This window comes from Podarcis liolepis (genome assembly GCF_965112155.1).
Source record: "Podarcis liolepis genome assembly, chromosome: 11".
In the NCBI taxonomy this organism is placed as follows: Eukaryota; Metazoa; Chordata; class Lepidosauria; order Squamata; family Lacertidae; genus Podarcis; species Podarcis liolepis.
The window spans coordinates 711,145-728,712 of record NC_139565.1 but is presented as its reverse complement, the minus strand read 5'-3'; the positions used below and the strand labels follow the sequence as shown (position 1 = coordinate 728,712).

The 17,568-nt window shown below is 42.1% G+C and overlaps 1 protein-coding gene across 8 annotated transcripts in view; it reads right to left on the bottom strand.

The window, feature by feature from the left end:
* Positions 1 to 3,383: 3,383 nt before the first annotated feature.
* Positions 3,384 to 17,568, bottom strand: part of TJP2 (tight junction protein 2) — a 90,130-nt gene continuing 75,945 nt past the window's right edge. For 5 of the 8 annotated variants that reach the window (XM_083464793.1, XM_083464797.1, XM_083464794.1 and 2 more), the window contains 13 exons: positions 16,225 to 16,375; positions 13,825 to 13,933; positions 13,227 to 13,437; positions 12,506 to 12,693; positions 11,108 to 11,203; positions 10,926 to 11,005; positions 10,563 to 10,773; positions 9,749 to 9,849; positions 8,948 to 9,166; positions 8,460 to 8,570; positions 7,806 to 8,141; positions 7,070 to 7,149; positions 3,384 to 4,222 (listed from right to left, as the gene is read on the bottom strand). In XM_083464793.1, coding sequence (XP_083320919.1) covers positions 4,057 to 4,222; positions 7,070 to 7,149; positions 7,806 to 8,141; positions 8,460 to 8,570; positions 8,948 to 9,166; positions 9,749 to 9,849; positions 10,563 to 10,773; positions 10,926 to 11,005; positions 11,108 to 11,203; positions 12,506 to 12,693; positions 13,227 to 13,437; positions 13,825 to 13,933; positions 16,225 to 16,375 — 2,059 coding nt within the window. In that variant the 3' untranslated portion in view covers positions 3,384 to 4,056. The remainder of the gene's footprint in view (positions 4,223 to 7,069; positions 7,150 to 7,805; positions 8,142 to 8,459; positions 8,571 to 8,947; positions 9,167 to 9,748; positions 9,850 to 10,562; positions 10,774 to 10,925; positions 11,006 to 11,107; positions 11,204 to 12,505; positions 12,694 to 13,226; positions 13,438 to 13,824; positions 13,934 to 16,224; positions 16,376 to 17,568) is intronic. The other 3 variants (XM_083464796.1, XM_083464790.1, XM_083464795.1) reach the window with 1 other exon arrangement.

Genomic DNA, 17,568 nt, shown 5'->3' with positions numbered 1-17,568 from the left:
TGGCTCATGTCAAGTTTGTGGTCAACCAAGACTCCTAGATCCTTTTCACATGTACTGCTCTCAAGCCAGGTGTCCCCCATCTTGTATTTGTGCCTCTCATTTTTTTTGCCCAAGTGCAATACTTTACATTTCTCCCTATTAAAATTCATCTTGTTTGTTTTGGCCCAGTTCTCTAATCTGTCAAGGTCGGCATATTCAAAATTTTCATATTGGCATATTCAAAAATAAATAAATTGGAATATTCAAAATTTTTCTGCTTCATCCTTTTTATTTTCCGCTCTATTTCCTGGTTTACTATCATTGAACATTGTTTGTTTTATTGACTCCTTTCCAGGTTTTTAAAACCAACATTTTTAATCAATTCTTTCAGTACCCCCCCCCCAATCTTTTTTCTGATAGGTTTATTGTTGTATGAAGAAACCTCTCATTACTGCTTTACTGGCATCCCAGACCGTCTTTCTATCTGTTCCTTGATTTAAATTTAACTCAGTGTAATCCATCAGGGCTTTTTCTGCTTTTTGTAAAATATTTTGGTAATCTAAAATTCCTTCATTTAATCTCCATCTAAATGAGGTATTTTTTTCTCCTCTTATTCGAGTACCGTATTTTTCGTTCTATAGGACGCACATTTTCCCCTCCAAAAATTAAGGGGAAATGTGTGTGCGTCCTATAGAGCGAATGCAGGCTGCGCCGCTAAGCCCAAAGCCAGAACAGGAAGACGGAGCACTGCGGAGCGCTCCGTCTCGCTGCTCTAGCTTGGGGACGGCTGCGCGCAAACCTCTGCAGGGCAGCGGGGTGCCTTCACCTCGCTGTCCTGCAGAAGCTAGCAGGGCTGTTCCCAAGCCAGAACAGCGAGACGGAGGGCTCTGTCTCGCTGCTCTAGCTTGGGGATTGCTGCGCGCAAACCTCTGTAGGGCAGCAGGGCACCCCGCTGTCCTGCAGAAGCTAGCAAGGCTGTTCCCAAGCCAGAACAGCGAGACGGAGGGCTCCGTCTCGCTGCTCTAGCTGGGGGACGGCTGCGCGCAAACCTCTCCAGGGTAGCAGGGTGCCTTCACCTCGCTGTCCTGCAGAAGCCAGCGAAGCTGTTCCCAAGCCAGAACAGCGAGGCGGAGGGCTCCGTCTCGCTGCTCTAGCTGGGGGACGGCTGCGCGCAAACCTCTCCAGGACAGCGGGGTGCCTTCACCCCGCTGTCCTGCAGAAGCTAGCAAGGCTGTTCCCAAGCCAGAACAGTGAGACGGAGGGCTCCGTCTCACTGCTCTAGCTTGGGGACGGCTGCGCCCAAACCTCTGCAGGGCAGCGGGGCGCTGCGCTCCAAAGGCTTCAGGGATCTTTGAGGCTGGCGGTGGGGGAAAGCAGCGCTTCGCCCCACCGCCAGCCCCACAAGCTCTGGTGAATGTACCTTGAACGCACCTTGTTTTAGAGGGGGAGAACAAGAAAAAATTTTTCCCCCTGTTCTCCCCCTCCTATGGTCCGGTGCGTCCTATGGTCCGGTGCGTCCAATGGAGCGAAAAATACGGTAATACTGGATGGTGATCCGAAAGTGTTCTTGGTAATAGCTCTACTTTCGGGGCATACAGTGATACCTTGGGTTAAGTACTTAATTTGTTCCGGAGGTCCGTTCTTAACCTGAAACTGTTCTTAACCTGAAGCACCACTTTAGGTAATGGGGCCTCCTGCTGCTGCCGCACCGCCGGAGCAAGATTTCTGTTCTCATCCTGAAGCAAAGTTCTTACCCAGAAGTACTATTTCTGGGTTAACCTGAAGCGTATGTAACCCAAGGTACCACTGTATATAGTTCTCTAGAGATCCATACCAAGTCAAATCTTCTGCTAGACAGATGTAGTTCTGAGAACATAGGTGTTTAAATCTCCATGTCAATCAGATTAAAGTTTTCTACCATTTTGAAAAGTTGTAGGTAGTCTCCCTTTCTTGAGTCATTTTTTAAATTGTCCTGTCCATCTCTAGGGATACTACCCCACTTGTGTCTGATTATTATCTTCTGATCCATATATTCAAATATTTTGTCTTCTAACGTTTTGTAAAATTCCAACTTTTTCTCATTTGGTGCATATATTCCAACTATTACTATTTTATCACCTTGTGCTGTTATCTGTACTGCAATCATTATTCCCTTCTCATCCTCAAATAATTGGTTCAGGTCAAATTTGGGTTTTATGTATAATACCACCCCTCTTATTTGTTTTACGAAGTCAATCCAATTCTTTTATCAAGGCTCCTGTAAGCAAGACTTATTGTAAGCAAATTAATATCTAAATTGTTTCTGTAACACGTTCTATCTTGTTTCTTTTTACTTTGTTGTTCAGCCCATTTACATTCCATGTTAATATTTTTAAGTTCACCATTCTAATTTATTAATTTTTTTATTATATTTAATTATGAGTCTTGTTCCTTTCCTTCCTCATTTTCCTCTTTATCCTCAGATATTTCTCCTCCCTCTCCTGCTGGCAAAGGCTTCGCACCTCCTGTTTTTTATATTTTCTCCAAAATTTCTCCTCCTCTGCTGTGTCTCTGCAGCCAACCCAAATTTCACCAAGGAGTCATCTACCTATGACAATGGGGGACAGTCACCTCCCCTCCCCCAGCTAGGCTGATCAGCCTGCACTGGCTGCCCAGGAGTCCTATGCCTCAGCCAGATGCCCCCCCCAGCAATCTGGGGGGGGGGGAGAGGCTTTTTGTTATCCCTTTCCCACCTCACCAGAAGCCTGAACTCTTTTGCCAGTTTTTCAGTTATGAACACAAGCACTTCCCTTAGGGAGTAGATATAGTGCAACGTTTTCTTGCAGATCTCACTTGCATCCTTTAAAAAACAAGATGGCTGACAGGCCAGATCTATGGCTTTCCCTTACAGAGCCCCGCAGAGCAGCACAGACTGCCTGCACTCAAGAGGGCTGAAGATTCCCCAACTCCTGCCTGCCTCCTCACAGCATCCCAGCTGCAACAGTTCTTCAAAAGGCACAGATACTCCCCCCAAAACACATTCTTGACCAGGTGCAGAGTTGACTCTCTGTCTGAAAAGCATTTCCGAACTGTGGAGGATGCACACAGGTTCAAGAGGAAATACACTGTCCATGATAGCATGGATGGGATTGGCACAAAAATGGGTATTGCACCACCACTGTGATCTCTTCATATTTCCCTTGCTTGTGGACTGCACCACTTGAAGAGGCCAACTTTTAATTTCCTAACATTCTTCTGCAAGACCTCCAAATAATGAAAAGGTAAGCTTTGTAGACCAAAACAAAATAAGGAATATCTTCAATAATGACTTCATTCCATTCAAACATCTGATATTAATCAACAACTCAATATTCAAGGCATTATTAAAATATTTAATTTTAAATTTGAAAGGAAAAAGGCAACTGTTTGTAGAATATATCCCTTTATTTCATGACTCACAAAATGGTTTAAGACACAGATCATCTGATTTATTTTCTACGTAATTTTCTCAGTTTTGGGGCATCCTTGCCTTGTGGCAGGCAGCCAACAAAGTTACCTTTCGCATGTACAGCAATTGCTTATGAAAATTTTTATGCTGATCTATTTAAAGTAGAAAAATAACATCCAAAGGGAAAATGTTAGCCATGAAACGTACAAAAGTTAGGCAACAGAAACATGATGGCTTTGCAGAAGCATCAGATGTCAGAGATCAGCTCAGGACAGTTTTTGTTAGAAAGGCACTTTTTTGTTTTTCTTGCATTAAAACTGTTTTTCATCATGCTTCCATCATGTCACAATAATTAAAACAATAGTTAAAAAGGCAATGTAAATAAAGAAGAGAGTGAGTTTAAAAGACATAAATGCCAGGAATTAATGCAAATATTAAAAATAAATTTTTGGTCCTTTTATAAAATAGGCCACAGCGTTCAGGCAACAGTGATTCACTCCCTCCAATACTTATATTGGCCATTCCAGTGTGCAGATACATCTTGAGTTCATCAGTAGCTCCAAATATACATATACTTTTTGAAAGTTACCAGGGCTTCAGTTTGGCCATGCAGGTGTGTCCCAATACAATGGTTCTGGTAGCCAAGAAATCTATAATTCCGTATCCCTGTATCGAGCTGCTTGTCCATAGTATCCACGTTTAGAATTGTCTGCTAGCTGTCGTCGATAGTCCTCCTCTTCTGCATCGCTGCCGTAACTTCCTTGCTTATCTAGGTAAGGTCTACCTGCTGCTTTCTGCGGCTCTGGAGGTCTGGAACTAACATCAAAGCACATTGTGTGAATTTAGATACAGCTGGTGCTCAGAAAGAGTGTGTCTCAAGCAGCTCTATAACCAGTTTAAAAGCAGTCTTATGACTACTTCCAAGGCTGTTTCAAGCTTTATCCCCACAATATAAAATGCTGGCATGGTGCTCTTCCACATGGTTGTGCTTTGCACAAATAACAGTTCTGTTTAAAAGTTCCCTACTGCAAAAATTGGAACCTGACCAGCAGGTGCCTGCCAGGGCCCCATTTACCTTTTGGCACATGAGGAGGAAAATTAAGAGTCAATCCAACATCCCATTGTGACAAAAAAAGGCCAACTGTTTACATTATTTGTTTTGTATCAGCAGTCCATTTGCTCGTAAGTGGTTGACTGACATTACAAGATCCAGACTCCAGTGCAGTAAAAGCACTGGAGTTGATACAATAATATGGGCAGGTAGCAGGATTCAAGTTAAATAAGAGCAAAACCAAAGTGTTAGAGAAAAATCTGGACAATGAGGAAAGAAAACTACTACAAGAAAAGACGGGCCTAGATTTTGTGAAAAAAGTTAAGTATCTGGGTGTGAATCTGTCTGGGAAAAATCTGAATTTATATAAAGATAACTATGAGAAACTATGGAATGAAGTTAATAGAGATTTAGAGATTTGGTCAAATTTAAAATTGTCATTAATGGGCCGGATTTCAGTGGTTAAGATGAATGTATTGCCAAAGATGCTTTTTCTGTTTCAAGCCCTCCCAATTATTGACAATGTGAAATGTTTTAAAGAATGGCAGAAAGCTTTATCTAGATTTATCAGGCGGGGGGGGGGCGACCCAGAATTAAATACAAACTACTTACAGACTCTAAGGAAAGAGGGGGATTCTCCCTGCCAGATCTAAAAATTTACTTTGAAGCAGCAGCTCTCTGCTGGATTAAAAAATGGATACAATTGGAAGATAGTGATGTTTTAGACTTAGAGGGATTTGACAATGTATTTGGATGGCATGCATATTTATGGTATGATAAAGTAAGGGCCCATAATGCTTTTAAAAACCATGTAATTAGGAAATCTCTGTTTAATGTGCGGATAAAATATAAAGATCTCTTAGAAAGGAAGACACCCAGATGGCTCTCGCCAATGGAGGCGAAGGCCCAGAAAAAGTTAAATATGGACATCAAGTGGTTGAGATACTCAGATTTGTTATTGGAGGATAAAGAAGGTTATAAACTAAAACCATTTGATCAAGTAAAAGTTAAGATAAATTGGTTACATTACAACCAGATTAATGAATTGTACAAAGTAGACAAGAAAAATGGTTTTGCTTTGGAAAAATCTAAGTTGGAAATGGAGTTGTTGGATTCTAAAGTTAAAAATTTGTCTAAAATATATAATTTATTGTTGGAGTGGCATACAAAGGATGAACAAGTCAAATCAGTGATGATAGATTGGGCAAGAGATGTTGGACATAATCTAATGTTTGAGGACTGGGGAAAATTGTGGCAGAATGGCGTCAGGTTCACTGCATGTTAAAGGAAAATACAATGAAAATGATGTACAGATGGTATTTGACTCTGGTAAAACTAGCGAAGATTTACCATAACAGTGATAATTTTTGTTGGAAATGTAAAGAAAAAGAGGGTACGTTTTATCATATGTGGTGGACCTGCCCCAAGGTGAAAGACTTCTGGGAAAAGATTTATAATGAATTGAAAAAAATGTTGAAATATACATTTACTAAGAAACCAGAGGCCTTTCTTCTTGGAATAACAAGTTTGGACTTGCCCAAGAAAGATGTTAAATTATTTTTGTATGCCACAACTGCTGCTCGAATTTTATTAGCTAAGAACTGGAAAGCACAAGAAGTACCAACAGTGGAAGATTGGCAGATGAAGATGATGGACTTTTCGGAGCTGGCTGACCTGACTGGAAGAGTTCGCAATCAGAAAGAGGAAGAGTATCAGGAAGAATGGTCGAAGTTTAAATACTATTTAGTTAATATGTTAAGTTAACTTAATTGGAAATGCTTGCAAATACCAGATAGGCTTAGGAGTGAAATATGTAATGTGATGAAATAATTTGTTTAATGCTAAATTGGAAAGAAAGAAAGATGTTACGTGATTAAGTTAATTTTATAAGAATATTGGTTTTGGAAAACCGTTAAAATGATATACACTGAAATTCAGCCAAGGGGATACGTGGAAATTGCTTAACAATGTTAATAAGATTAATTTTAATAAGGTTAGGATTTATGTTTGTTTATTTGTGTGTTTATAAATTTTGTGGAAAATCAATAAAAAAATTGAAGAAGAAAAAAAGAGTTTTGAGGAAGGATGGAGAGAAAGGGGTGGTGGCGACACCATGAACATGGGGGGAGTACTTCCATGTCTAGGGACCAGCAAAGGGGAATGGTGGAGCCAGTTAAGGAAGCAGAAGATCTTTGGTTGGCTAAGGGCAGGAGGTCACAGCCAAGAATATAAGAAGAAACAAGTTAAGATGGAGGAAGGGCTGTGGGCAGTTTTTAAAGTAAGGGCAAGTGGCTGGTGATGGATGCAGACAGGATTCCATTCAGAACCACAATGAGCAATAGGAAAGAGGAGCAATTCTGGCACTGAGCAGTCTGAAAAGGAGGTAATAAACTTAGTTACTTGTAGATGTAGATCAGTTATTATTTTTGGCAGCAAGCAAATTTTGCCAGCTTGTAGACCTCTATCATAACTGAATCCCTAACCCAAAGACACAAAACCAGTAACATTCACAAATAATTCCATTATTTTATTGTAATCCACTTTGGGATTAGTAATGATGAAGAACAGGCTTGAGATATATTGAACATATACCTGAACATGCAACATTTTACCTGGCAGCCTGGGTCCAGTCTGGTTTTTGTGTCTTGATTGGGACAGCATAAATGTCTGGGTGTCTCTGAGCTATTTCCACCTGTAAAAGGAGAGTGTATGATCAAAACATTTTGAAGTTTCCCTTAATGGGTGACTAAACCGTGTAACTGTGACATGATAACAAGTTCCATTTCCCCAATTTACAGATTGTCACAGTAATCAAAAAGCATACAAAGCAGCAGAGAATAAAGCTATTAGTACACTGCTACTAGTACCTAAAAACCTACTTGTTATTGGGAAAGATTAAAATATTTCTCTCTTTACCAATGAATCAGCCTAGCCTTCCCACAAGTGGCTGTGCTCTAGAGTTTGCCGCTGACAGAAGGAGAGGCTGTTTGCTCCAGTTCATCCTTCTCAGCAATCTCCAGCTCCACACTCTTCTGGAGAGTCCTTCAACCCCATAGCAGATAGCAGATAGTCAAGGGGAATCAGCCAAAATCACCTCTATTACTCTTTCTGCAAATGGAACTGTGGCTTGTAGCCAACTAACTTCTTCTCAGAGTAAATGAATGAAGATAGCCATTTCTATTAATTTCAACAGGTCTACTCTGTGATGTACTAGCATTGGGTACAATCCTCTGCTCACAGGATCTCTAGATCTAATCCACTGTTTTTATGATGTTTCAATAGTTTGAGTGGCAATAATTTCTAAAACAGACGCAAATGCAAAAAATTGGTTTGTGGTTCACTACATACCCTGGCATTTTGTGCTTCTTGTAGTTCTTGCATTCGTTGAAGTCTTGCTTTGTGGTCCATTTTCTCAAATATTTTAACTTTCCCCAGCACAGATTTTGGTGTGTTCCCTGGTTCTTCTATCCCCTCCTCCGATTTCTCCTCCACCTCCGTTGATGGGACAGGTGGCTGAGATGATTTCAATATGGGGCGCCCAAAAGTAGGTTTGATGGCTATTGGGGGAGGGGCCACTTTCATTGGTACTCCATAAGTTTCACTGCTAGAAGCATTAGGGCTGCCTGTTCTGGCTTCGTAATTCTTAGGGATATCATAGGGATCTTCTCTGTTTTGAGGTTTACCCTGAAAGCAGAAGGCAACAGCCAGTACAGCATTAGTATTTACACAGAAGTAGCAGTTTTGGTCTGGAAATGATCAGCCATGAGAAACTGGTTAATATAGTTTGTAAAGCCTAAACTGGTTACTGATATTTTGAGCTAAGGAAAAACAGGTAGTTGAGACACCACACTGGGAAAAAGTTTAGCTAAGATGAAAATGTGGAGCTGTGAATCAAGCAGGGAATGTTGAGAGGCCTTCTGAGGAAAACACTCTTAATAAGTAACCCTTATTAGCAAATGCAACACTCGGCCCCAGTTAGTTGTTCTCTTCCTCTCCAGTTACCTTTGGGGGTTCAGGCTTGAACGCTGGAGGTGGGCTGGGATCTCTCAGAACTTCCCTGCTACCAGCTCTTCTCATTTGAGTTCTTGGTTCTGGGCTGGATTTCCTTAAACTCTATGGACAAGTAATAGTAGCTCGTTATGCATACAGTCACACAGTTCTTGACTTGTGGGAGGCATAGTTACAGTATGCAACTGCTGGGGAAAGGGTTTTGTTTCCCGTTTTTTCTTCCTTTAAATATAATTCACCAGCAGCACTGCTCTTGTACAGTACAGCCATTTTACCACAAGGTAATCTGAAGCAGGGACCCCCCCCCTTTGTTAGAGCAATAAAACCTCTTCCTTTCTGCATAGGAGTGCACACAATAGACACCAACAACTCAAAATGCCACTGAATTTCCCACCCACATCACTTCAGTGAGCATGTGTTGTCAATGTTTTACCACCTAATGCTCTGAGAGAAAAACAGCAGTCTTCTTCTGGATCTCTCACCTCCTCCTGCTGCTGCTGCACGGGCTCGGAGGACCGACTAATGGAGGAAACTCTGGGCTCGTTGATTGGCTCATCAAGTTCGTTGTCTGTGTAAGCCCCGCCTTCTCCATCGGTGTCTTCCATGTCACTGACCAGTCGGCTGTCACAGCTCAGATAGTCAGCGCCCATCGCTGTTAAGTATGACATACGGTCTTCCAGGTCATCATCCATTCCTTCCAGCTGTAAAGGGATTTTGTGAAGAGGTTACGCTCTCCTTGTCACATCAAGGCTCACCTTATGTAACACAGTAAGACACAGTATAAAGTAGCTTCAATAGATGGGACTACCATGTACCATTAAAAGCAATGATAGCACTCCATTTTCATTACTAATAGCAACATGAGATACTGGAAGTTTTCATTAGGTTGCAATTCTCACTGGCAAAGTTTTTTGCCATTTTCCCCCAGTTAATAATAACAACAATAGCAACAACAATAATAATTTTATTATTTATACCCTGCCCATCTGGCTGGGTTTCCCCAGCCACTCTGGACGGCTCCCAACAGAATATTAAAAACACGATAAAACATTGTGCAGAAGAGTCAATCGTGAAGAAGTGGGGGGGGGGGGATGCCTGTACTCTGCCTGCCATCTTGGTTGCCGTCTCCTTCTGAATTCCTGTTGCTGGGAGGGACAGGAGGGGAGGGCTGCTCTTGTGCTCAGGTCCTGCTTATGAGCTTCCGATGGGCATCTGACTGGCCACTGTGAGAACAAGATGCTGGCCTTACCCCAAAGGGCTGCCACATTCTTATGACCACCTACCTTTCCTTCGGAGACCCACACGGCTTCGCCTTGTTGTTGCTGAATAGTATCTTTTAGGCTGCCATACCAACCATCATTGGCTGAATTTAGATCAATAGTAGCTGCAGATATTTTTTTAAATAAAAAATGGTTATATTTTCAAAGCATTAGTCTCATACATGACACTATATTACTTCAGTCATTTTCAAAACAATGGAAACACTCCATATAACACTCCATAGTGTTAATGTTCTCCACTGATTATATAGTTATTCCAGACTCCCGAAGAAATCATTAATAAGCTTTGCTGCTGTTGCTTTTAACTGATGAGAATGCCAAGACTATTTTTTATTTTCCTATTACTTCAAACCATTGCTTCTTATCCTGATTTCAGAAGGAACTGTTTTTTTATAGCATCTTTAAAATATTTTGGAAACATGATTGTATATTCTGCTATCTACTGGAAAGATGGAGCAACAGATTCTACCAGTTATGTATTTAATGTGGTGGGCAAGTTGAGAAGGTAAACTAAAAACCTTATTGTATGGATGCTTTAGCTGAGATCCTTGAATTGCAGGGGGTCCCTTCCATTATTCCGTGATGAAAGGAAGTACAGGAAAAAAGCAAGAAAGATATTTCATGCATGGGACTAAGTGACCAGCATATTTAAAAAGCATGGGTCACACACCATCCAATACATAATTCCTACTCAACCTCCACTGAAATAAGACTTGCTCCGTGCAGTGAGAAGGGCTGTCATGTGAAATTCACTCTGCACCTAGAGATGCTTTCAAAGAAAACCAAACAAAGAAGCAAGCAACCTATTTCCACCTACCTGTGAAAAGATGCGAGCAGGTCCTCTTCAGCTTATTTGCTTGGTCATACAACTTCCGTGCGCTCTTGTTGGAGGTGGGAATTAGCCTTTGCCTCATGACTTTCACACCCTGCTTGCTATCTGGGTTGAAAAAAACTACAATTGGGAACCACTGGGTGTAGTTTAACAGATCCACGGCTTTTGGGGTCACATCCAATAGAGCATGTTTATCCTGTTAAAAGTGCAGCAATAGGAAGGTTACAGGTACAAAAAGGACAGCAAAATAACAGCATCCCTATCCCCAGTATCTCCTACTTGGCTTCCCAACGTGATAAAAAGCTAAGAGAAACGGCCGGGGGTGGGAGGTGGAGTGAATATGTGTACCTGCTCAATGATTTGCCTCACAGTATTCAAACGCACAACGCCGGTGGACTTTTCTGAGCCTGCATCTTTAGGCTCGGTTTCTGCAAGAATAATACAGCTATGTCGTCATGTCCTTAATAAAGTTTCCGTGGCTCACTAAATGCTGAAGGATTGTGTTAAGAGAGGAGCACTGAAAGACTTACTGGCAGCATGATACATCTCAGGCAAGTCATTGCAAAGTTTCTCCATTGCTACGTCTGCAATGGGACCAAAGATCACCACAGGGCGCCTAAAACCAGCTGAAAATAGAAAGCTGCATATGACTAGTTTCTATTTTATAATGACCAAAACAAAAAACTGTTCCCTCTAAAATACAGAAATGAATATCCCCAAAATCATCCAATCATCATAATCATCTGTAAAATACGTGAGGACATTTTGTCCTCACAAAGGGAAAAGTTCCTCACAATTCAGACATACTTTCACTGGAAATTGGCAGAGGCCAACAAACAGCAGCTGACACACTTAAGAGACAATTACTTGCAGATACCCTTCACACAATATGGCTCTGTGAAACATCTCTCACACGAGTCAGTACAGCAAATGTTCTGTTCTAACGCAGTCCAAAATAATTATTAACTCTACATCTTAGCAGCTATTGCTTCAGTGTGTTTGCTTTTGTTGAAACAATCCCTACATGTCTTTTAAATGTTATTTTAAAATAACATGTCCCTTAACACTTTTGTGCAGTCACAGGTGTGTCATGCTGAGACGCTAACTCACATTTAACCAGAATAAAGTTGGCACACTCCTTGCTAAGCTTTCCACAAGAGATATTGAAAAGAGGTCTCTTGAAAAGAGTTATTCAGATTTGAAGGGCATCATCACTATTTTGTTCCAACAAAGAATATTCAAAGCCTGTTTTTAAAAAAATACCTATTTGTTATCCTAACATATACAATAATCCACACTTATCTATGAGAATGGACTGTATTCTAGCCAATGCAATACTAGCATGACAGCAGATAAGCTACACTTAGAGAAAAAAATTAAGCGTACATTTTCACAACACAGTTCAAGAAAAGGGGGCGCACAGCAGCACTGAAGGAGAGAGTGCCTTGCCCTGAGTATTTACTAAGTGTATCTCCAAATGAGCCAGCCTGACTTTGAAAACTGACTCACACATTACAGTTATAACAGCAGCACAACAGAAGCTCAATTGTAATGTCTGAAATGCTTACATGTCTTTTTTTAACTTCTCAAAACATTATGAACACACTGTGCGTTAGTATAGTTTGTGTTTCCATATTTTGTATTGTGGACTATTCCATTATTTGGCAGCCCACAATATTCACAGGAGGGGCATGCAGAGGAACTGGTTACTGAAGGGGGGGGGAACCCCTCATCTAAACAAATTTAATGTGATGTTTTGGACAGGCCACAACATGGTTGTGACCAGAGACAGACTTTACCACTTGCAGTTAGCCTAGAGATAAAGTCAATTGGCTTGATTTGTTTAAGCTGCCAGAAAAAATCGCTGTAGCTGTCTTTTACAAATGAGGAAATGAGCTGTCAGTTTTTATATGCTGTCACTCACTCACCCTCCCGGAGCATGACTCGCTCATAGGCTGGAAATTTTGTGCTAACAGATGCAATTGCTGTCAAATCTTCACGGCTCTTCTTTAGATTCTTTTTCATTCCAGACCGTTGGCCACGCATCCGCCAGAAGTCTGCCCTGTCACTGGAGCCATCTCTCTGAGCATTTTGAACACTGGCCATCTGCTCAGCCCTGAAAAAGAAACAGCATTTAGTCCATTTGTAAAAGTCAGCAAGTCAACTTGTGTGCATTTCTGCAGGCAGAAAAGCATATCATAGACACAACTGATGCTATAAAATAGTACAGGACGGCCCCCTTCACTATATTCCTATGTATGTACATGTATGTATAGGTAACATATCCAAGTCTTTGGCTGCTTCCCCTAATACCTCCTGACATCAGGAGCAGGGACAGCAGTGTGATGCAAAAGCCCCTTTACATGTTAGATGCATGAAGTACCATAGGTCTTTGCCTCTAAATGTGTCACTTTCCTCTTCTACATAAGAGTAAAACACAACCATTTGTTTATATGAGACCAAATAAAGGGGTGTAACCCAAGGACACCACTGGGGAAGAGGATCCCAAGTGACCCTTGTAAATAAGAATTGAGTTCTGCATGTACTTATTTACATGCAGTTTTTGCTGTTTTTGATAACACTAGATGGAATAAACTACAAGAGAGAGTAACATCAATTAACATCATGATCTACAGGTTATTAAGATACCTGCTTTTGTTTGGAATCAGGCCCTTCTCCAACTCGCTCTCAATCCGCACAGCCAGCCAGTGACCCAGTTTTCCATCGTACAGTGTATCGACCACTCGGAAGACCTCCCCTCTGGTGAAGGCTAAGCTTTGTGGCATTTCCTTTTCACATTCAAAATGTGTCCTTATGAAGAAAGAATCTCCTCTGCCACAGGCCATTATATCTCTGTAAACTAGTGAGAAAGACCACATCTAGTTCAATTATTTTTCTCAGTAGGTCTATAGCAGGGCTTTGGGGACTCTCTTAGAAGACTGCTGCAGTCAGCACAAAGAAACTACCAGACATTGTAGATTTGCAAATATTTTCCATAAGAATCTGCTGTGTGCAAATGACTGAAGAGCCATTAATACATGTCATTTTGACTTAAAATCTGCATGGAAATGAGAAGCTTTAATTATTTCTACTAACCCACTTTCTCCAATAAGATGCAGTAAAATCAGAGCAAAATGCCGCAGCTGACTACTGCTATATTTGCTGTTCACCTGCTACACTGAGACACAGCTTGAGCTATAGATAAAGCAGGAAGTACATAAACAAAAATTACATGCCAGGTGCCTACCATCGTATTTGCTCTGGGCCAGAATTGTCACAATATCTCCTTTCGGAATTTCCAACAGGTACAGAACAGCATCCTCTCGAATAATACCTCTGAAATCTTGAGTGTTTACCTGATACAAAACCACCAAACAGATTTTAAGAGAAGATTCCTTTGATACAGACCACCAAAGAGGAAGAAGCTGGTTTTGCCTTTGTGCAAAATATTAATTTTAGCCAACCAACTTTACACATTTCTGGGTTATATTCACTGAGGGCAGGAACATGTCAATCTCCCTCTCTGAACTGACTCAGAACCAACCATTTTTCTACTAGCAAGTACAACCAACTTTTAACCACTATACTTCTCCTAAAAATAATGTTTTAGATGTGTAATTCGGGGTGATCAGACACCCTTATTTGTTTCAGAACAGTTTGCCTGTTACAAGAGCTAAGTGAATACTGCATTGGATGAGGCTAAAAGCATTGGATTGTATCCAGAGTAGACCCAATGAATCAATGGACATGGCTAACAGGTTCATTTATTGCAATGAGTCTTCTTTGAGAAGGATTTCATGGGATACTTAACCATGGTCAGCAGCTGCATGCTTTAGAACAGAGGTCGGCAACCTAAGGCCCGTGGGCTGGTTCCGGCCCAAATGGGTTCTGAATCCGGCCCACGGACGGTCCAGAAATCGCTGCATGGTTCTGATTCATATCATTTGGGCCGCGCCATTTTTCTCTCTCTCTCCCTGATGGCGGCGCCCCTCCCTCCCTCCTCCTGGCTTCTCCCCCGCCCTGCGGAAGGAGGGGGCTAGCCTTTGATTGGTGCCAGCAGCACTGTTTCCTTCTCATTGGTTGCAGCTTCCTTTCCTCCTCCCTCCCTCCCTCCCTCCCTCCCTCCCTCTAGAGCCGAGAGGAAGGGGCCTGGGCTTTGTTTGTGCCAGCGTGATTTAAGGCAGCCCCTCTCTGGCTCTCCCCTGGCTCGCTGCTCCTTCTGCCACCGCCACAAGTAGTTCTGTTCTGAGACACCCTCCCAGGGTTCTGGGGTGTATGAAGCCTTGTTTCACCCGTTTTTAACTCCACTACCGAATGCATCTCCCCCTCCAAGACGGGAGAGAGGCGAACACGTGTCCTTCTGCAGAAGGAACTGTTCGCTGCAGGACACATGTTCTCCACTTTCTCGTCTTGGAGGGGGAGACACGTTCGGTAGCAGAGTTAAAAATGGGGAAACAAAGCTTCGCACACCCCAGCTCCCTGGGAGGGTGTCTCAGAATGGAACAGATATGCTGTGGCACGGAACTGAGACCTTTGGAACTTTATTATTGTTTTTTGATGGAATCTTTGGATCCTGTAGTAACGAGAGAGTGTGCATGCGCATGCACGCTCTGGCCTGCGGCAAGGTTTGAGGGACAGTGATCTGGCCCTCTACTTTAAAAGGTTGCTGACCCCTGCTTTAGAATGCCTGAAGAAGGCTTAAAGTTCTTTTAAAACAAGGGATGCCCAGGAGGCTGCTGGGAGGAACGTGAGCTCAGAAATCAATCAGTTCAGATCAGAAGGAATACAGTGGTACCTTGGGTTACAGACACTTCAGGTTACAGACGCTTCAGGTTACAGACTCTGCTAATCCAGAAATAGTACCTCGGGTTAAGAACTTTGCTTCAGGATGAGAACAGAAATCACACGGCGGCGGCAGCAGGAGGCCCCATTAGCTAAAGTGGTACTTCAGGCTAAGAACAGTTTTAGGTTAAGAATGGACCTCCGGAACAAATTAAGTTATTAACCCAAGGTACCACTGTAGTACAGTGGTGCCCCGCAAGACGAATGCCTCGCAAGACAGAAAACCCGCTGGACGAAAGGGTTTTCCGTTTTTGAGCTGCTTCGCAAGACGATTTTCCCTATGGGCTTGCTTTGCAAGACGAAAACGTCTTGCGAGTGTTCCGATTTTTTTTCGCTCCCCCCCTTTTTCTAAGCCGCTAATAGCCCTTTAGCTGCTAAGCCGCTAAGCCTTTAATAGCCGCTAATCCGCTAAACCGCTAATAGCGCTAAGCCGCTAATAGGGTTGCTTCGCAAGACGAAAAAACCGCTAGACGAAGAGACTCGCGGAACGGATTAATTTCGTCTTGCGAGGCACCACTGTACTATTCTGTACTGTAAGCCTTCACAAAGATTGGTGGAAAACACAATAGAATGATAACTAGGTAACAATTGCCTCAGCTGGGTTGTCAAGATACTGCCAGAGGTTTTGACGTAACAAGTTGCTTCAGCAACTGTTTTTAAATTAGGAATCCCATACAAGGTTTTGAAACAAACACATTTACTAAAATATTATTTTAAAAGAACTTTCATAGCTACTTATATTGAAATACAGCAATTTCTCCACTGAACCGTGCAAGAAAACAGCGCTATGCAGAACCATGTATACCTTAAGAATCTGGTCTCCCTCTTGTAGGCCTTCCTGCTCTGCAGAGGTACCTTCTTGAATTCCAGCAACAAATATTCCTACATCATTCCCACCTGCCAGCCTGATGCCCACGCTGTCACCTTTCTTGAACTTCACCATCTTTGTACCAGGACTTGAGAAAGAAAAGGAGTTTTAGAGATGATTTGAGTCGTGTAAGAGCATTTCATGTGTAAGCACATGAAAGCTGAGGCAACGTAGTCCCCATGTGAAGACATCAGCATCGCAAACTTACACATTTAAAGCAGCCATGGGATTACAAAAGTACAGGGATTTCCACCACACTTATTTCATGTGCTGTATACTGAAACATAGTGGTAGGGGGAAGGTTGACATAAAACAGTGCACACCATGAGCTGGTAGTCAACTCTGTGGTCACCAATGGAAAAAAAGGCAGCCACAATAATGGGAACAACTCTGGCTCCCTGTGAACACAGTCCGTTGCATCCTAGCCTCGTTTTACACAATTGTGTATTCACAGGTGTGAGCACTTGGTGGGACTGGACATTGTGAGCAGACACATGAGATCCCAGGCTGCAGTGACCTGTATCTACAGATCTGATCAGAAGCAGATGCCAAGAACTGACCGTCTACTGCAGTGCCGCTGCTGCATTTCTTAACATGGTTAGGAGACTAGAAGTGCCTCAGAGCCTCCCTTCCAACTCAGGTGTGCAAATTCCGTTTTTATGTATCTCCCACTAAGAGATAATTATGATTAATATTACAGCTACTCCTGCAATTTCAACTACCATAGGGTTGGTACCAAACCACAGTTTGCAACCCTCTTTGGAAGTTAATTTCGCAAATTGTGGCTTTGGCTAAACTATGATTACACCTAATTTTGATGCATACATGTAATGATGTTGGGAAATCTTAGCAAGTTAAAACTTTGGCTCATGAAAAAGAAGAGCATTATGGAAGAGCCAAATGCTGTAGAATCCTGGGAAAGTGTATCTGGTTCTTTAATTGCCGAATTCTTGTCTTCAGAAGTGTAAATTGGATGTCTCCTTCCTCTGTAGGAAAGGGAGTTTCTAGTTGATTTGTTGTTCTTGACACCTGGGTGTTATCTGGCTAATTTACAACTCAAAGAATCTGGTCTGTGTCTGGGAATGCTTTAATCTTCAAGGCCTTTTGATAAACAGGATTCAGCTGTCTCCTAACAAGCCTGAGCTATTGTTCCTCCATGTAACCATTGGCAAATTCACAAAACAGAGAAACCAGTAGGAGAACACTTCAATCTCCCAGGACATTCTATACAAGATCTCAAAGTAGCTGTTTTACTACAAAGGAATTTCAGAAACAGACTGG